The sequence below is a fragment of a genome, unplaced genomic scaffold (genome assembly GCF_019419815.1).
Source record: "Pyrus x bretschneideri cultivar Hongxiangsu unplaced genomic scaffold, Pyrus_bretschneideri_v1 Contig19, whole genome shotgun sequence".
Classification (NCBI taxonomy): Eukaryota; Viridiplantae; Streptophyta; class Magnoliopsida; order Rosales; family Rosaceae; genus Pyrus; species Pyrus x bretschneideri.
This window is the reverse complement of record NW_025999490.1, coordinates 6,109,215-6,129,885: the sequence shown is the minus strand read 5'-3', so window position 1 is coordinate 6,129,885 and position 20,671 is coordinate 6,109,215. Positions and strand designations below refer to the sequence as shown.

The window sequence follows — 20,671 nt, the reverse complement described above, 5'->3', positions numbered from 1 at the left end:
TTGATATATTTGAAAGATAAAATTTGAACATGATGACATGTAAATATTTTATTATCGATATAATCACATGGATTAAAATCAAAAGGCCTTGACAATGAATAAGGTTTCAATCAATAAAATAGAAAAATGAGGGATGAAAGTCTAATTTCTCCTTAAGAATAAATGTAGGAGTTCTCAATGTTATCCATGTTGAATAAATGCATTTTCTGTATCATATGATAAGTATTTTTGGCGTGAGTCACAATGTTATGTGATATTATTCTTTATGTGTTATAATATGAGTAGATGACACCATGTGACAGTGTGACTGTCAATTTAAAATGGAAAATTCACAAGTGAAAATACAAGGAAAAAGAAGAAAATATACGTAGAGAAATATTCAATTGTTTAAACTTTAGAGGCATTTGACTCGGACATGGGTAATATTAGTGTTTGAAAATTTGTCTCTATCCGAAGGTGTGCAAAAAAAAAAGGCCTGCCCAAGTAGACTGCTGAGGCCCACTAGGCCCAAACCCAAACCCGACAGCGAGAAAAAATCTCAGGCAAAAATAAAGATCCAAAAAATGGAAAAAGAGAAGGAAATAATAATAAAATAATGAATGCTTCTTCCACCTTGAGCTTCCCGAACCTCGCTCCCGCGCGCCGAACAAGTCATGCAAATCCCCAGCCAATTCTCAAACCTCCCATCGCCGCCTCCTCCTCCGTTTCCGAACCCGGTTCGGAATCACATGCCCGGAAAATCAAGGGCAGCCCTCAGCTGACTCGATGGTCCCGGGCACGGTCCGTACGCTCGGGTCGGAAATTGGACCGCGCTGGTCAGAGGACCCAATTGCTGGATCCGAACCCTCGGCTGCAGTCTACCGACCGCGTCTCGTTAGATCCCGATGATAGTACTGCATCGGAAAGTGACGATAGCGACGAAGGCATGGAGATGACGGCAGGGAAGTCGATATACATGGTTTCTGACGGAACTGGGTGGACGGTGGAGCACTCCGTCAACGCTGCGTTGGGGCAGTTCGAGCATTGCTTGGTCGACCGGGGCTGCGCCGTCAATACCCATTTGTTTTCCGGGGTAAAGTTCGTTGCTTTATAATCTTGGGAAATTGGCTCAAGTGATCAAAAATCAAATCCCAATTGCTCAATTGATCAAAATCAGATATCAATCGTATGGCGACATATGAAATGATCCCAAAACATACCAAAATAAAAAAAAAGATCATTTCAGTAATTGGGATTTGTAAAGTGATCATTTTGGCAATTTTCCTGAAATCTTTGCTAATATAATGTTCGTAGCATAAGCTGAAAAAAATCATAAATTTGTAAAAAGAAACCGAATAATGATTTTCAGTAGTCGTCAATGACTGTGTACAGTAGTATTTATATATTACGGTAATTAACTGAGAAATTTTTAGTAGATCAGTACGAAACTAATCTACAACAGATCACCACTAATCAAGGTTAAACAGTTTTGACTATGAACTAACTGCTGACTAGGACTTTATCAATTTTTTTAATAAATTTATAATCTTTGGTGTTATAATATTTGTAGCTCAAGTGAAAATTGTAGCTCACATTAGTACTTTAATCTAAATTTTCTAATAACTAATAAGTTTGTAATCTTTGCTATTATGATGTTTGAGGCTTAAGTGAAAAGAAAGTAGACCAAATCAGTACTTAATCTGAATTTTCAAATTTTGTAATCCTTGATACTGCCTGTGTTGATGCTAATTTAGAATGCAAAATGAGGTTTTGTGAAAAATTTTCAGATTGATGATGTAGAGAGGTTGATGGAGATTATAAAGCAAGCAGCAAAAGAAGGTGCTCTGCTTGTGTACACTTTAGCTGACCCGTCAATGGCGGAGTCTGCTCGGCAAGCATGTAGGCACTGGGGCATACCAACGACAGATATGTTGGGCCCAATTACAGAGGCCATTGCTACCCATTTGGGTGTTTCGCCCTCCGGCCTCCCTCGTGGGGCCCCAGGCCGGAGCTTTCCTCTCACCGATGAGTACTTTTGCAGGATTGAAGCCATTGAGTTTACCATCAAACAAGATGATGGGGCATTGCCCCAGAACTTGCACAAGGCTGACATTGTTCTTGTCGGTGTTTCACGAACTGGGAAGACCCCGTTATCGATTTATCTTGCGCAGAAAGGTTACAAGGTTGCAAATGTGCCTATTGTGATGGGGGTTCAGCCGCCAAAGGCCCTTTTTGAGGTTGACCCGGAAAAGGTTTTTGGTCTGACTATCAATCCTCTAGTGTTGCAAACAATTAGAACAGCAAGAGCTAAGACTCTGGGGTTCAGTGAAGGAATGAAGGGTAACTATTCCGAGATGGTTCATGTCAAACAGGAGCTGGAGTTTGCTCGAACGATTCTTGCACAGAATCCTGTATGGCCAGTAATTGGTGAGAATAACTGCACTTTCACGTCTTTACTCATTGGTTTTATTTTAGTGTGATCTTTCTCAGTTTTCCTCTTATGCTTTAATTTGGTAATGTGAAGATTGGTATAGTATTGTTGCCCAAGTTAATTGTGCTCGTATTTTGTTGAGTGCAGAAGTAACAGGAAAAGCAATAGAAGAAACTGCAGCTGTTGTATTGAGACTTTATCACGACCGGAAGCGCAAGTGCTCTATGCCAAGAATATCGAAACGCTACTAGAGATGGAAATTTTGAACCGAGGAATTAACATCCGAGCTGTCTGCAATTTGTTATACCCGCGATACATACATAAGCATATATAGTCTACCACTACAAGAATATATTTGTTGTAGCAAAATATGAGGTAAAATATGCTGAATGGCATGCCTCTTTATATTTATATACTCGTGATACAAACACAAACATATATATATATATAGTGTTATCAATACATGAATGTCTGGTATAGCCATGAGGTTTCTCTGTTGAAAAGCCTTCTTTGGTTTGAATCAAGCTTTGCACATGCATATGATACAAAATTACAAAAGCTAATTGTCATTTCGAAATGTACAAGCCTGTCACCATTTGCATTATATTCTGCTGAATTAGCATGTTGTAGAGACAGAACCATCCCCGTGGTTTTCATTACCTTTATAACCTTACATGTACATTTACCGAACACATTGGCATGAACTTATTAGGAGGCTCGCCCCGGATGCCACTCTATTTGTTAACTCTTGGCAGGGTTTGGGTTTCAGGTTGAGCATCCAACTTCTACTACTAGATCTCTTAGGAGCCCACTGGATTTCCAATGTGCCAAGATTAGTATGGATATTTACTTCTTTCAAATGGAATGCCTTATTGATTTGATTTGCTCTTATCTTTCTTTTATAACTCGTCGCTATAAGTTAGGTTCTTCATCTTGAATTCTAAATTGACCTCTGTAATTTATGACTTACTGGAATTAGGGAGCACTAAAACTTTAACTACTACCGATCGTGGATGGCCTAGTGATACCTAAAACAACCAAACTCTTTAAAGAGGGTGGTGAAAATTCTCCTTTCTGCATTAGGGTAGTTTAGGGTGGGTAGAAGATTTAGACTAGCATGTGAGATTGTATTTTAGGTGCGTTTGGGAATATACTAGAGTGCCTTGTCAAGTAGGGAATTGATTGCCAGCTTTGCTAGGGAAGACTTTGTGGATTGCCAAACTGGCCTAACCCGCATCTGCTTAAATATGCAATCTTTAGTCTTGAAGAGCAAACCATATTCACAAACTATTTTAGTCCAAATATGAATTACCTACGCCTGAGAATGCATTGTGACGGTATTCCAAAGCCAAAAACACTGCCGTTCGTGATTAGCTTAAGATACCGTCACATTGGTTCTTACATGACTTTTGAATTTCGGAGACATTCTTCCTTCCCATCGTTCTCATGACGTGACTTAAAAATGTTTTAAAACCACTCTCGTTTTGAGGTTAAACGAATCATGTGTTTATCTTTGTTTTTGGCTTATGTTTGTATAGGGGATGGCATGTTCTGTGGTTTTGAATGCCATAGGGAATGAGCCTTCCAGAAAAACCCGGGCATATAATTCCACCATTGCACTCCTGGAACTCCAAAAATGTATTTCCTTAAAGCAAAAGCTCCAAGTGCGCATGCGTGAAGACCAAATTGCTCCACTCACATGGGAGCCAAATACAACAAATAGAGCCGGCTGAAGTTGGATTGCCGAAGGAGCAAGCAAACAGGGAAGGGCGGAAATCATTTTTCCGAATAAAATGCGAAGACAAAAAGGATGAGAAGGAGAACCCAAAGAAAAATGTGACTTTCTGATCCTCCCACTGATCTTTTAGAAACAAAAAAATTAATTTAAGAGAAGCCTTAGGAACACCTGAGTCCCCGAGAGTCGAACAAAGAAGCATTTTTAGGTTGAGGCGGGATCATCCCGTCCCAAATACATATTACTAGCATGGTGGCCTACGGAAGTAATAACAGCTGCCGTGAAATTTGCTTCTCTAAAAACATGATTATACTTCATATAATCGAAGAAAAAAGAAAGCGATTTGATATCTTCAATAATTGTTCTCCAAGGCGATTCACATTCTCCTACTAATCTATGTAGAGAAAAGAAGTATTTTACAAAACAAAACAGATCATGTGTTTCGATCTCACCCATCTACATAAAAAAAAAAAAAAAAAGAAAAAGAAAGACTCCTCCTTGTCACGATGCATTATGTCTTTGTCTTCAGTTCTAAAACTTTGTAAAGTGCCTCAAAAAGGAGTTTTGGATTTCTGTACCAAGACATGCTGATGGAATGTTGTTAGCTTTTCTCGATCCGAAAAACCGTATCTCTCGTCGAAAGAAGCCGCTTTTTCCGACGAGCCACCTTTCCGTTATGGATCGTTTCGCGTCTTAAATTCAACTAGAAAGTGTACAACTTCTGTCATTGCTGCCAGTCAATACTGGTTTCATCTGCATTGTACTTGGCAATAGAAAGGGTGAAGTATATGAGTAAGATTGTTCCAATGCTTGACCTGCCATCGAAAAAACACTTCGGGTCATTGACTCTTATTAACAGGGTTTAGGGTTTAGAGAGAGCTCGGTAAACTTACATGGTGGCAAAGAAGAAGAGAACCCTCTTGGGATCAATGCCCCAGGAGGAAGAGCGCCGGAAACTATTCCTCCGAACAACGCACCTCCCTTCGGTGGTGGTGCCAATGTTGGCGGCAGTGACTGTGATCTGATGATGAACGTGTGGGTTGCTCGATTGATCTATGGTCCCAACAGCTAGTGGGGACTTTTCAGGCGTGCTAGAGCCTACAACAGTAGCTGCAACTCAATAATTTCATACCAAAATGTGCACAGGAAATGTAGCCTAACTAGAATTTCATCGTCGAATTTCCCAAAATGCTGGTACATGTAACTGCCTACGCCTCCAAACATATAATCAAAACAAAAGGGCAAGGTATTCAGTAAATCCTTCTTTTACCAACTAAATCAAAATCTGAAAATTCATCAACTGTACCTCTAGCTGATGAGAAATTTTTCAGTGTGCCAAGAATACAGAAACATGTCATATGTCATTACACAAGTGGAGGGACACTTGAAAAAAAAACTTTCCTCCACTTATATAATATCATACGACATACTGTCTCATGTTTCAGGCACATTGAAAAATCTCTCTCCAATTGACCTAGCCAAATTCTGGTTGTATTTCACTGTCACAACTGCAACTTACTTACTACAAAGGCCCCACATAAAATTGATTAGAGATGGTCATAGTTTGAATTATGGATGTGGGTTCATGTTTATCCCTAACTAATCTCCAGCTAACAAATTTCAAATACCCATAAGTTTATCTTAGGTGGTACACTAACAAATGAATAAGTAACTGAAGGTTGTTGCTGACACTTCAACAATCTATAACTGAAGGTTGTTACTGACACTTCAAACAAGTTCTAAAGAGACGTTACACGTAATCAATGTACGATAACCGTTTTGTGGTGCCGATAATGGTTTCCTAATTATAATAAAGAAACAATTATAATATGGAATTGGTAAGGGCTGGTGTGTGGGAGTCAGCCATCTCAATGTGAGGCTGGCAGAGGTTGGTGGTGATAACAATTATATATTACCACAAATGTGGCACACACTAAGGTATGGTCCAATTTTCCATTTTGTTCTTATTGTTTGAAACCCCTGGAGGCCAATTCAATTTCAACTGAGCAATCACTCTCAGAAAAGTAATTAATTTAAAGTAGAATATCGGTTGTACTGGAAAAATTTATTACCGAGGGGTGAAGATGTCGTAGATGAAACTTCTTTGTCATTGAATTGACGTTTCGGATTATCTTCTTCTCCCCACCTCTCTGAGACCATTTCCGGGAGACATTTCTCTGCATCATTATCATCCAACATAAATAATTGTCAACACTTATAATTTTGTAAGAGGAAAAAGAAGGCAGAAAAGGGTAAAAACAGAGTTTAAAAAATAATAATGAACAACTTGCATTTGCAATTTTACTTTTGTTGTCTCAAGCAATGATACTGCTTGTTGCTTGAGAAACACATTCGATTACAATGGCCGCAATCTCATAAGTATTTGTTTTCTATTTCGAGAATGTCATGATTCTTATTTTTTTAAGAGCACAACATTCTGAGTTACGCTAATTTACAAAGATAAAATTCAAAGTCGGATGAAAATTTACGAAAATATTTCTGACTGACTGACCTAACCACCAACATTTAGGAAAAAATACCATGACTAATTGGGAGATTAACTACCATTAGAAGATGCCACTTTTACGAAATCCAAAGAGAAAAAAAGAGAAGAAAAATGCACAAACTCTTATGAAAAAGTAAATAAAAATTAGAGGAATAAGAACGTTACCGAGACTCTAGAATTTGCAGTGACATCTTTATCGGTGCCGCCATGGGAGAAGCTTTCCATGTCGATGACGAAGCTGTCAGATTTATCGGCGGTGTAGTGAAACCCGTTTATATGATCTGAAACGGATATTTTCTGGGTGCTCATTTTCTCTTCTAATCCGTAAACCTCCTGAGAACCCGAATCCTAAACCAAAATCCAGAAACCCGAATTCAGAAACAGAGTCCCTGTAACTCAAAACTTTTCTGAAAATTTGGAACTCAAATGGAACAGTTACAATACAAAAATGGAGCAACTTTCGAGACCCCAATTAAAAAATAAAGAAAACCCAGAAAATGTTGGATTTAATTTTTCTTACCAACTTTGGATTTTCCGCCATTTTTCTGTCAGTTAGTAGAAAAATGAAAGCTAAGGAACCGAGAAATGGAGGAGAAGAAGAGAATGGGTGGTATCAGGAGCGTCAGAAATTGCGTAGCGAACGGTACAGTCACCAGTCACCACCTGGTTGGGAAATAAGAAAATTTGAAAAATAAAATCAAAAGAAAACAACCCAATAAGTCAAAACTGGAAAGATTTAACTGGAACAAAGTCACAAACAAATAGCAGATGGAACAAAGCCCGTAAATTATAAGAAAGAAACTCACTTTGTACACGAAGACTGCGACTTTCTGATTATTTTCTTTCACTTTTTTCTTCTTCCAACTTCCCCAAGTGGTTGAACAAAAAATTATAAACCTCAGCGAACGTAGTCACCCGGAAGAGAAGAATGAGTCTTTTATCTTGTTTCTCCAGCAAAACCTTGTTGCAGAAGAGAAAAATGGAGGGAGGGAGGGAGGGAGAGAGAGAGAGAGAGAGAGAGAGAGAGAGAGGTTGGAATTTTTGGCTGCGGAGGAAGAGACAGAAATTCAGAAAGGGAGTGAGGATGCAAGAATGTGATCATGTGGGGAGTCTTTGAGAAATTTCTTGGTGTTTTTATGCCACGAGTTGGTGTTTGATTATAATCTTAACGTTTTTTTATCTTATTCAAAGTGATTAAATTCTTTGTTTTTACAATTATAATGTCTTTTGAAAAAAAGTGCGACAACGATATATTAAAATATCGAACTCATCATACATAAAATTTGAATATAAAAGTATAATTCAGAATTTATGATGTTGTTGAATTTAGTCTAGTTTTTTATTTTTATTTTTTAGTTTTAAATAAATTTATTTATTTATGCATCTTTTACAATTTTTTAATTTAAAAAACTAACCATTTTTATGAAAAATAGTTAAAAAAAATTGTATGTCATCTATGAAAATAAATGGAAATTAATTTACATATTATTCATATAAAATAGTAAAAAAAAAATTCATCTCCATTACATTTATGAATCCATACGATTATATATCAGGGAAGTATTATTAGCACTCTAAAAATCTCATTCTACACTTCTTACAAGTGTATTTTTCTTTCCAAATATAGAAAGTTTAGAGTGTAGAATGAGATTTTTGGAATGCCAATAACAATTCCATATATATATATATATATATATAGCATCTACAACATAGATTAGTTAACCTCTAGGAGGATGATCTTGAGGATTCTCCAATTATATCCGTTCATCGTACATTGTACGGTCATAAATCATTGTAAATTTTTTTATTTAAAATTAAATATAAAACAGTACTTGACAAAAATTGACCCGCACAATGTACGATAAACGAATGTGATTGAAGAATCCCCGAATCTTCTCTCAGTTAACCCCTTTAATAAAAGATAATATAAAAACTGATGCAGATAGTTAGCGAATGGCTAATCCAACGAAGTGGACTAAATCAATAATGAATCACACTTGACCCAAAAAAAAAAAATTCCAATAATGAATTACAAAATGGACTTATAGTTTAATCTAACAAGCCGCTTAATGCAGATAATATCGATTGTTTAAAAAGGTAAAAAGAAGCTGTTTATTTTGTATTTTTTTATAGAGGAACATATTGAAAATTCTAGCAGTCTAGAGCAAAAATCAGAGAAAGATTCTCTGCTTTTGGTTGAGGGATCGACGACAATCTTCTTAAAAATCTTTCTTGGTCTCCTTTCTCTCTTTCCGTTTACTTTATTTGATGTAGAATTATCTACCTGAATTGTAAATATAAAGTTTGAAATCGAGTTCTCACTTTCAATGTAGTGTTCAAGATAAAAATTATAAAGACATTTTGATTGCGTTGAAATCGAGTTTAAGCCAATACGGCGAACCTGTGTGCAGTCAATTTACATGTCATTCGAGTCGCTTTTTAGCACCGCATCGTAGGAAAGAAAAGAAAATTGTGGCTTTGTCATAGCCTTATCAGGTCTATATCCCAATTTGCTTTTTATTGTAATCAAAGAATGTTTTAAATCAAACACTACTCGTATTATTTTTTAACATGTTTATAAAAAGATGATATTTTAATTAAACTATTATAATGTAATTTAAACAGAACGTGACGGGCTCTAGCGGGCACGCTAATCATGACCAATTGGTTTATTTCATATCTAACCATGACATATACTTATCAATCCTTTTAATCCAAGACTATCTGTATTATTAAGAATTAAAATATTGAGAGCATTTTTCTCTAGTTTTTCTGTCAATATTTTAAAATATAGTGTAAAAAATACGAGGTAGCAAAGAGTCAATTGACAGTCTTAATTTAAGCATTTCTCAACAAATAAGAGTTTGTTTCGAAGTGTTGTTTAAAGGACTGAAGCTCTTTTAGAGAAAATGTTTAACTGTTCCAAAAGCACTTGAAGTGATTTGTGGAAAAACATAATTAGTGCTTATTCTAGAAATAAAAGCATTGCAAGTACTTTTTCAAGAATTGCTTTAATTTTTATTAAAAATTAATTTAAAATTTATTTTTACTCAGACCATCTCCAATGGCTAAAAGCCAAATATTTTAGCCCAAAAAATTTAGCTTTTAACCAAGAAATAGCTTTTCTTCTCTAACCGTTATAGTCTAAAATTTTAGCCCGGGATTATTAAAGAATGAACTTAGGTTTTTTTTTTGTTAAATTAAATTTAAAATATATATATGTAGACTATCGTAAATTAATTTTATGAACATTTTAATCTAAAAAAATTTCTGATAAATATTGGGTGGATTCCACTCTGATTTTTGGGCTAAATTTTGAAGGGAATTTGGCATTGGTTTAGCATTTAACATTTAACCCAAAATTTCCCTTGGGTTGGATTGGGTTTGGGAGAAAATTTTAGGGAGTAATTTAATTTTTAGCCCATCATTAAAATTGATCTGAGAGCATTTTTCAATTATTTTAAAAATAATTCTAAAGAAACGCTAATTCCATCGTACTTCTTCAGAGCTAAAGTTAAGGTAGAAAAGAAGATTAGAAAAAGGAATGATGTGGAATGGAACCTTTATTAATAAGTGAGATAACCAGATAAACATGAAAGCGCACATTTAAAAAAAAAAAAAAAAAGAGCATGAAAGGGCACATGGTGAGGCAAGCAAAGGTGCGGCGCATGTCAGGGCGTACGCCGCCGCCGCCGCCTCCTCTCCCTCCTTCTTCCTCTTCTTTTTGTTTTGTCCCTATCTTCCTCACTTTTCTGTTTGGGATAGAACAAAAATCGTGTCCATTTTTGTCGGTATTTATCTATTTAAGAGCATCTCTAATAAATATATCAAAAGATAAATATCAAATGTTAATTTAATGATTGATGTGGTAATGGTAGATTTTTTTTTTTTTCCGAACCGATATGTTTTTTTCGTTATAAATTATATTTGTATGATCTATTTTAAAAAGAAATCATTTAAAATAAAATTTCAAGATCTATAATTAATCCATTAATGAGATCCACACAATAAAATAATTAAAAATTATTTGACATCATATTTTCTCATATGTCAATTCACATAGGATTGGCAACATATCGGTTGGAACTTGCTCTTGTCTTCAAATTTAATTACATGACATTCCACTTAGTCTAACGAATAAGGTTATTTTTGTTGTTTTATTTTGTCTTTTAGTGCTAAACTAGAACAATAAGTAACCACAATTTCATTAAGGAAGTGTTATTGGCATTCCAAAATTCTCATTCTACACTCCTCATAAGTGTATTTTTTTTTCATAATATATAAAGTTTGGAGTGTAGAATGAGATTTTTGGAGTGCTAATAACAATTCTCTTTTATTAAACCATACATAAAATCCAAGACAACATGACAGGTTCTATTATTATTCTAGATGAATTCCCCACCAGCTAAATTTGATCCTCATTGTTTTCTATAAAATTTGTTATGAAGCTTTAAAATTTGTTGATTTTGACAACAACGTGTAGCAGTTGAGATGGAACATGCGATTTCCGTTATTGGTTATTGTAGGCTTGTAGCTTTAAATAAAATCAAAATTGAGCACGCTTCAAAGTTATGAGAAGAATTTATTTGTAACGAGATGTCATTGTTAGTATCATAAAATTATATACAGAGGTACGTAGGTAAGTTTATCTTTGAATTTATGGATCAAAATTATGTGTTTAACGCATGCATCTTCAATTTTGAGGTGCAAAGTGACTTTTGATTCTTGAGGAAGCAAGCTATTAGGCAATAACAGCTAAGATTAAATTCCCTTTGGTTCTTTGTGACAACTTTCAACACTTGAGAAGGACGACCTTAAATTATTTACAGTTCCAAACAATGCAGTCAATGTCGGAAAAAACAAACATAGGATGAACCCACTTTTGTCTATATTGACGGTTGTGATTTGCACAAAGAACCAAAGGGAAGGATATCGAAGTAGAGACCACAACAGGATGAGGTGAAAATTAACGTGTATGGCCGCCAAGAAGTGCAGAATCATGAGTGTTTAGGGCATGCATATCCTTATTTCATCTAAGCCATGCAAATAATGGTTGTTCAAAATGTACATAAAGGAATTAAAAATCAACACTACAAATACAAACAATAAAAAATTTATATATCCTGCAGGCCTTCAACTGCAATATCGATGAAATCGAGACGATATAATTTCGTGGGAAGTTGTAAATACCGTATAAGATTGTCATATTTGGGAGTCAAAAAAGAGGAAAACAGTGAAATGTATAAGAGGTCTTATAAGATTGTCATGTTTGTTTTTCTATAATAAAGCAAAATCTCTGTTAGAAAAGTGCTCCATATATATATATATATATATATATGATAAGGCATATTCTGAAATTCAAATGAAGTAATTCGTAAAGCTGTAAGTTGCTGCTTCCCCGCTGATTGTGTTGTGCAGTCTTCTGCTTTGTGTTTGCTTCTCCATTTACAGCAGGCTGTGTATGAATATAATCACTTTGAAGTTTGAACTTCATCAGTCGATCGGTTCTTTTCTATGCAAATGAATATGAAAAGTACGTGTCGATCTACTCGGTTATCAAAAATCATGAAACTGGAGAATGTTTCTCTCTGTATGGCTTCATATTATAATTCATTATTTCTTCTGTATCTCACTCAATCAGAGATTCATAATGTATTTCCAGTGTCCAAATAATATTGTTTATGCAGGCATCCAGGCCAGCGAATACTGATAGGTGGAAATCCCCCCACCTGTCTATTTTTGCGGATCTTAGCCAATAAAAAATAGATAGGAGTTTTCATTTCCAATTGTTGTTGAATATCCCACATCGACAAGAGAAATAAAGTAGAAATAATTTAAATATCATAACCTTACTCCAACTAATAATGAGACATTTTGTGATAAAACTTCACACCTAATAGATCGTACAGGTAGTAGTTACCAAGTTGGAGACAATACTAATGTTGTTGGAAATGAGCCTCCGTTCTCTCTCTCTGATAATTCAACATGGTATCAGAGATGTCATAATTAATTAGTAATACCGCCTAATGCAAGATATATATATATATATATATATATATATATATATATATAAATGAATCATCCAACAATGTTTACTTAGACGATAGAAAACTTGTTTATAGAGTTTCAAATGGTGGTTGGCTATGGAATGCTATATGCAAGGTGCATTGTAATCATGAAATTATGACATATGTGTGGATGTGGTGGGGTTTCAATTTCACCAAAGCATTTTTGTTGGTCTTATTTGTACTCCTAGCTTTTGTTGAATGAACTAACTAACATTACAAGTTTCATCTGAAAATGATGTGGCTTAGATTTTAATTACTTTCAAGCTTTTTTGGCTGCTCTAAAGGGCATGGAACTTAATTGCTCCAAATCATGGCCAAATGGTTAGGTCATAATGTCAAATAATTGAACATGATTGATCTGAAAAAAGTAACTTAAAAGAAAGATGATTTATGATTTAGGTCATAATGGCATTACTCAAAAAAGCTTTAGATTAGCTATTAAGGTTATTGACTCAAATGTATTTGTTGAGACTTCCAAATGTTCCTGATCAAAAAATTGCTATATACGATGTCATAAACTTACGTTGAACAAATTAAATTCTTGTAGCAATATATTAGTAAGAACTTTGAACAATGATGTAAAAATTCCCATGAATCTAGATACTACATTTGCATTGTTAAATCCATCACACACACACATATATATATAGGCTATTTTACATATAGGTCGCGTTTGCTCAAGGGATGGGGGAATGAAATTACAACGCCTACAGAGTTGTGAAAACGTGATCCGATAGAGAAAGGTCTCAAAAGATAAAACGTGGCCCAATCTTTGCCCTGGCCTCCAAGGAACAGACAAATTATGGGGTGTTGACTGATGGCCACTCTACTAGTTACGTTGCTCTCATTCCATACGGACGTGCATGGCCTGAGTGACTGAGTCCTTAGAAGTTAATCGGAATCTTCGGTCGATCTCGGTTGTTCATCAAAGTTTGAACCAATCAACCATATGCTATCCAACAAAAGAGAACTTATAAGTTAAAAGTTGTAATTAAGTGGCAGAACAAAAGGAGAAATGTCCATAGGACCGACTTGGAATAGATGTGCATGCAGACAATAAGAAGGACAAAAATTCAGAGACCGTGACAAAGTTCCAATAAAACTGAAAGAGAAAGGGTATAAATGTGGGATCCCATATGATCTGTAAACAGTTCGATTTCTAGTGACTGGTAGGGTAAGATATATGTTTCTAATATTGTTTCTGTGCTATGTCGATAAAAATACATAAAATCATGTGCTGGGTCATCTTGTAACTCGATTGATCTATAATATATCAATCGAAAGGAATAATTCACATAATTAAAATCAATAAATATCTGAGTAATGGATTAGATTAACCACTAATGTTAAATGGTTTTACTTACTCTTAATTAAACATGCAAGAGCTAGCTCATTTTCTTAATACATGTTGTTAGGATATCAATGAATATGGTAACACATTTTTGGAGTATGATTCTCCTCCTTCCAAATTTTCTCCCATCCAATCATCTTCTATTTGAATAGTTACGATTAAGTCACTTCAACATCTTGTGTGAATTTGTTTATAGAGAGAAAAAGACAAAAAGAAAAGAGGGGAGGGAAGGGGAAGACAATTGGAGGGGAGAGAATCCTACTCCCACAATTTTCACAATGTTTGTAATTATGTAGAAAGATACATCATAATATTAGAATATTGACACACGCACTACATGTGTGTGTGTATATCACTGAATTAATAAGTGAACGAAATCAATTTTTTGAATACAACGACACACACACACGCACTATGATTTGGGGTGGGGGGGGGGACAAATTGGTTGTGAACTTTTCATTCTTGAGATTCAAACCTAAGATATCTCACTTATAAGTGAAGAGAAATATCATTAGACTGTACTACTAAGCGACTATTTATTTATTCAATTAACTGAATAGGATATGTCTGAAGTTACATCCATAAAAAAAGTGGTAACTTCTCTTAGACAATTGTAATGAGTCTATATTGTCAAAGAATGAACATATATTTTACACAACATTGTGCTCAACAGTCTAATTAAGGACATTGCTTAATCGATCATGTCCTCCAAGTTTCACCGTTTCCATCACATGTAATCTATTTTGGGGGGACGTTAACGTAAGCTAGAGCTAAAAAATGTATATATATATATATATATAGGAAACCTTTAAGGAAAGAGATTTTTTTTTTGGGAGACTTTGGATGCGGTCCTTAGCTATGAATATTTTTTGATTGAAACCTTGGTTGTCAAATCCCGGCCCGAGCCGGACCACTTCCCAGGCCCGCTCCACCACCATAGCACGATATTGTACACTTTGGGCTTACCATTCTTTCACGGTTTTGTTTTTGGGAACTCACGAGTAACTTTCCAGTGGGTCACCCATCATGGGATTGCTCTAGCCCCCTTCTCGCTTAACTTCGAAGTTCCTACAGAATTCGAAGCCAGTGAGCTCCCAAAAGGCCTCGTGCTAAGTAGGGATGAGAATATACATTTAACGATCACTCCCCTAGGTGATGTGGGATGTTACAATCCACCCCCCTTAGGGGCCCGACGTCCTCGTCGGCACACCACTACCAGGGTTAGGCTCTGATACCAAATTGTCACATCCCGGCCCGGGGCGGATCACTTCTTGGCCTGCTCCACCACCGTAGCACGATATTGTCCACTGTGGGCTTACTATTCCCTCACGGTTTTGTTTTTGGGAACTCATGAATAACTTCCCAGTGGGTCACCCATCATGGGATTGATCTAGCGCGCTACTCGCTTAATTTCGGAGTTCCTACGGAACCCGAAGCCAGTGAGCTCCTAAAATGCCTCGTGCTAGGTAGAGATGGGAATATACATATAAGGATCACTCCCCTGGGCGATGTGGGATGTCACAATCCACCCCTCTTAGGGGCCCGACGTCCTCGTCGGCACACACGCGGCCAGGGTTAGGCTCTGGTACCAAATTGTCACATCCCGGCCTCGGCCGGACCACTTCCCAGGCCCGCTCCACCACCGTAACACGATATTGTTCGCTTTGGGCTTACTATTCCTTCACGGTTTTATTTTTGGGAACTCACGCTAAGTAGGGATGAGAATATACATTTAAGGATCACTCCCCTGGGTGATGTGGGATGTTACAATCCACCCCCTTTAGGGGCTCGACGTCCTCGTCGGCACTTCCTACGGAACCCGAAGCCAGTGAGCTCCTAAAAGGCCTCGTGCTAGGTAGAGATGGAAATATACATATAAGGATCACTCATCTGGGCGATGTGGGATGTCACAATCCACCCCCCTTAGGGCCTCGACGTCCTCGTCTGCACATACGCGGCCAAGGTTAGGCTCTGATACCAAATTGTCACATCCTGGCCCCGGCCGGACCACTTCCCGGGCCCGCTCCACCACCGTAGCACGATATTGTCCCCTTTGGGCTTACCATTCCCTCACGGTTTTGTTTTTGGGAACTCACGAGCAACTTCCCAGTGGGTCACCCATCATGGGATTGCTCTAGCCCCCTTCTCGCTTAACTTCGAAGTTCCTACGGAACTCAAAGCCAGTGAACTCCCAAAAGCCCTCGTGCTAGGTAGGGATGGGAATATACATTTAAGGATCACTCCCTTGGGCGATGTGGGATGTCACAATCCACCTCCCTTAAGGGCCCGACGTCCTCGTTGGCACACCACGACCAGGGTTAGGCTCTGATACCAAATTGTCACATCCCGGCCCCGGCCGGACCACTTCCCGGGTCCGCTCCACCACCGTAGCATGATATTGTCCGCTTTGGGCTTACCATTCCCTCACGGTTTTGTTTTTGGGAACTCACGAGCAACTTCCCAGTGGGTCACCCATCATGGGATTGCTCTAGCCCCCTTTTCGCTTAACTTCGAAGTTCCTACGGAACTCAAAGCTAGTGAACTCCCAAAAGGCCTCGTGCTAGGTAGGGATGGGAATATACATTTAAGGATCACTCCCCTGGGCGATGTGGGATGTCACAATCCACCCCCCTTAGGGGCCCGACGTCCTCGTCGGCACACCACGACCAGGGTTAGGCTCTGATACCAAATTGTCACATCCTGGCCCGGGTGGATCACTTCCCGGGCCCACTCCACCACCGTAACACGATATTGTCCCCTTTGGGCTTACCATTCCCTCACGGTTTTGTTTTTGGGAACTCACGAGCAACTTCCCAGTGGGTCACCCATCATGGGATTGCTTTAGCGCGTTACTCACTTAACTTCGGAGTTCCTACGGAACCCGAAACCAGTGAGCTCCCAAAAGGCCTCGTGCTAGGTAGAGATGAGAATATACATATAAGGATCACTCCCCTGGACGATGTGGGATGTCACATTGGTGGTTTTTAATTTTTGATCGAGGTCCCTGAAATTAATGTGATAATTTATTTCTATGTACGTTACTATAATTTTTAAATTAAAAATTAGAAATTTTAGTTGTTTATATAAATGAGATTTTAAATAAAAAAATCATAATTTGTGGGATTAAAAATATTAAAATATAAATATACTATTGTGTGTGTGTGTGTGTGTGTGTGTGTATATAAACATGGGTTCATTCAACAAAATTAACCAAAAAAATTATTGGATCAAAACATGGGTACATTCTTCAAAATCACAAAAAAAAAAAAAAAAGATATTAGGTTTAATAACATTAGTAAATTTCTTCGATTAAACTTGACATTGATACATTTTAAAATCAAAGAAAAAAGAATGTACCCATATAAGTTTAAAAATGGATTAGAAAAAAATTGAATAGATTATATATATATATATAGGAATTGTTATTAGCACTCCAAAAATCTCATTATACACTCCAAACTTTCTATATTATGAAAGAAAAATACATTTGTGAGGAGTGTAGAATAAGATTTTTGGAGTGCCAATAACACTTCCAAAAAAAAAAAGGGTACATTTTACATATAACAAATTGGTATTTAAGAATGAGTACATTTTAAGATTAAAAAGTTTTACATGAATGGGTACATATAATTAGCATGGGTACATTTAGCAAAATAAAAAGTGCAAATAAAAAAAATATATGGGTACAAATACAAATAAACTTTAAAAAATATGGGCATAAAAAAAAATTAATATATGGGTACGAATTAAAACTGAAAAGAAAATTGGTACAAATTAAAAAAGAATTACATATTAAAAATGGGTACAAACTAAAGCTAAAAATATATGATAAAAAATTTAGTCATGAATATAAATATAATAATTGTAACATTTTTAACATTAAAGGAATATATTTAGAAATAAAAAAAAATATTATTGAAATAATTAATGGTGTTATAATACCCAAGGACCTTGATCAAAAATTAAAAATGAATAGGATTTTAATCAATGGAGTAGCAAAATGAAGGATAAGAACCTAATTTCTCCTTTTTTTTTTTTTTTTTTTTGTAAAAATGAAGATTAGTTGTGGGGTCCACATCACATTAATTTTAACGATCTGAACCATCTATTTTTCAAGTTGCACCTTATAGATCATTCTTGCAAAATATTAGCCAAATCAGAAGTATTTAAGACATCGAATTGAGTTCAAAGAAATTAACAAATACTTTGTTATATAAGAAACAATAAATTTTTATCTTGATAATTAACTAGGTAAATGGTTTTGGATTGAATTAAATTTTTGTAAGGATGATCTATGAATCGTGACTTACAAAATAAAAGGTTCGGATCGTTGAAATTCGATGTGGAGTGAGTTCCACATTTAATTCTCATTTTTTGAAAAAAATGAAGAACCCTTTGCGTAAAGGGCTCGACCGTTGAAGTTTCTAATTACAGACACTTGACAAATTAAGCTGTTTTGATGGAAAATGTTGATAACGACAGATCACCATGTAGTATGAGCATATAGCGATAAGGTAGCCCCCCTTCCCCCTTCAGCGCCACCACACCGTGACACTGTGACGCTGTGACATTCCAGACACCCGTACTGTGTCTGTTTGTGCGAGTCATTTGTATTATTGCATGCAAATGAATTAACGTGCAACGCCGATTGCGAGGGGCTTTATCGGGGTGGCTAAGCTTGAACCTCCATCGAGCCCAAGTCGCGACGAGAAAGCACTGTCGTCATGCCAACCAACGCATCTGGACCCATCATATCTGTGGTTCCGTGTCTGTGTGGGCTTTAGGGTTTTAAATTAATTAATTAAGTTTAACTGTATATCAAGGCTGGATGAGCAGTTCGTACTAACGCTCTCTGTCTCTTGTTGCAAGTACTTTTCCATCCCCTTGATGTGGACGGCGAAGATGTTCTGCAAGTGGGAGTGGGATCCCATTTTCTACTTCCCTCTTTTGCGGGGGTAGAATAAACTCTGGCCCAGCATGGGAAATTGATATTTTTTTTCTATGTAAATTCTGCAACGCATGCAGTTGTACTAGATATGCATGCTGCTAAATAATTTGAACTTGGAAACTTTGCAATTTTAGTACTTTGGTCCTACATGGCGTGTTAAAATTTTGACTCAAAACTTACTCAGACTAAGTCGAAGCAATTTATAAACCAACGATGTCTTGTTGAGAATGATTGCTGATGCAAGCGTGCCAACTCGCTATTGAGTTTGGTCAGATGAGTAAAATGGATGCGGTGCGTGATATGGTGATGAAATGCATTGTTGCTTTCTGCATTGAGCAATTTCAACCGAGGAAGAAACACTCTCAGACTTGGGTTTTATAACTTGAAGACACATTTATGCCTTTTGCTAAGAAGGCCAATAACGGTTGGTGTTCAGTGTCCCGAATATAGTGTAACTTGTATAACACCTCACTTTGTCAAGAAAGCTAATGAAGTGGCCTCTTATTGTGAAAGATTCAAAGACTTTTTGCTGAAACAATCAAAGACTCTTCGCTGGCTTAAATTTAGGATAGATAACCAGTCAACCAAGAAGTAAGTGTTGTTTAACCAAACTGAAGAAACTCCTAGACCAAAATTTAGGATAGATAACTAGTCGAACAAGAAGTAGGTGTTGCTTAAATTTAGGATAGATAACCAGTCAACTAAGCAGTAAGTGTTGTTTAACCAAACTGAAGAAACTCCTAGACCAAGCTAATTCTACGGCTCCAGTGATGTTCAACCGAATTAAATATGTTGTTGATATGTCAACTCAGTGATGTTTAATTAGTATTTTTCTTAGGGAATGAGAAGGTTTTATGTAGAGCATTTGTTAGTGTGTTGAATTGAAAGTCCCTCTACATTGCAAAACTACTTCTATTTATAAGGTTGAATTTCGTGATGATAAAGTCTGCTGAGTTGTAGAATTCTGATAATATTCCAATTCTTCAGCATATTCTTCAACCATGCAGAATTATCTTCACAATTACCTTCATCAAAACTCATCACCACTGAGTTTCATTTGCATTAAGATTCTGAATCTGGTTGCTCTAAGTGATAAATTCAACCGTTATCCAAAAATCCAATTCTAATCCTTTAATAAATGACTTGAATCTCAACAGAAACCGATCTTGATCTTAAGACAGTCCTACTTTATCCTGGTCAAATCAAGGGTCAAGACTTGCAGTCACCTTTCTGGGCTGACTTCAATTCAGTCGAAAATCTGAATTTCAGGCCTAAACAATGTCATAACTTGTAACATGTATGTAAAGTAGGTATCCGATGATACTGTCACAATCACACCTTATATATTTGATTAATTATTCAGACTTTGATTAATACTACGACGAATAATTAAAGGATTCTAACAATTAGTGCCATGTTCATGAATGAAGCAAATAAACCTTTCGGATCCCCGGCTCACAGGATTATTTCCTTTTTAGAAATTCGTTATATACTTTCCAGAATCCTTAAAAACATTTATTCTTTCGTATACAATGAGCATGAATATGCAAAACCTATTGATATACTGTTGTTAATATTCTTTTCTTTCTGCATGCAAAAAGACCAAAATGCTTTAACGTCCCTTCACTTCACAACATATATAAAACCAACTAC

General features: G+C 36.4%; 2 protein-coding genes across 2 annotated transcripts; one reads left to right on the top strand and one right to left on the bottom strand.

The window, feature by feature from the left end:
- Nucleotides 1-580: 580 nt before the first annotated feature.
- Nucleotides 581-2,872, top strand: LOC103955392 (probable pyruvate, phosphate dikinase regulatory protein, chloroplastic). Its single transcript, XM_009367313.2, has 3 exons — nucleotides 581-1,072; nucleotides 1,767-2,406; nucleotides 2,558-2,872. The coding sequence occupies exons 1-3, from the start codon at nucleotides 596-598 to the stop codon at nucleotides 2,659-2,661; spliced, it is 1,221 nt and encodes a 406-aa protein (XP_009365588.2). The 5' UTR covers nucleotides 581-595; the 3' UTR covers nucleotides 2,662-2,872.
- Nucleotides 2,873-4,464: 1,592 nt separating this feature from the next.
- LOC103941132 lies at nucleotides 4,465-7,804 on the bottom strand. Its single transcript, XM_009351324.3, has 6 exons — nucleotides 7,458-7,804; nucleotides 7,172-7,314; nucleotides 6,817-6,999; nucleotides 6,218-6,322; nucleotides 5,039-5,243; nucleotides 4,465-4,960 (listed from the first exon to the last, which is right to left on the bottom strand). The coding sequence occupies exons 2-5, from the start codon at nucleotides 7,190-7,192 to the stop codon at nucleotides 5,214-5,216; spliced, it is 339 nt and encodes a 112-aa protein (XP_009349599.2). The 5' UTR covers nucleotides 7,193-7,314; nucleotides 7,458-7,804; the 3' UTR covers nucleotides 4,465-4,960; nucleotides 5,039-5,213.
- Between the last annotated feature and the right edge of the window lie 12,867 nt (nucleotides 7,805-20,671).

What these genes read in the sequence shown, in the direction of transcription:
- LOC103955392 (XM_009367313.2), top strand. Translation starts at nt 596, where the DNA reads ATGAATGCTTCTTCCACCTTGAGCTTCCCGAACCTCGCTCCCGCGCGC. An exon ending in ATACCCATTTGTTTTCCGGG is followed by an intron (nt 1,073 to 1,766) that starts GTAAAGTTCGTT and finishes AAAAATTTTCAG; the next exon opens with ATTGATGATGTAGAGAGGTT. An exon ending in TCCTGTATGGCCAGTAATTG is followed by an intron (nt 2,407 to 2,557) that starts GTGAGAATAACT and finishes TGTTGAGTGCAG; the next exon opens with AAGTAACAGGAAAAGCAATA.
- LOC103941132 (XM_009351324.3), bottom strand. Translation starts at nt 7,192, where the DNA reads ATGGCGGAAAATCCAAAGTTG. An exon ending in CTGCAAATTCTAGAGTCTCG is followed by an intron (nt 6,323 to 6,816) that starts GTAACGTTCTTA and finishes ATAATGATGCAG; the next exon opens with AGAAATGTCTCCCGGAAATG. An exon ending in TACGACATCTTCACCCCTCG is followed by an intron (nt 5,244 to 6,217) that starts GTAATAAATTTT and finishes CTACTGTTGTAG; the next exon opens with GCTCTAGCACGCCTGAAAAG.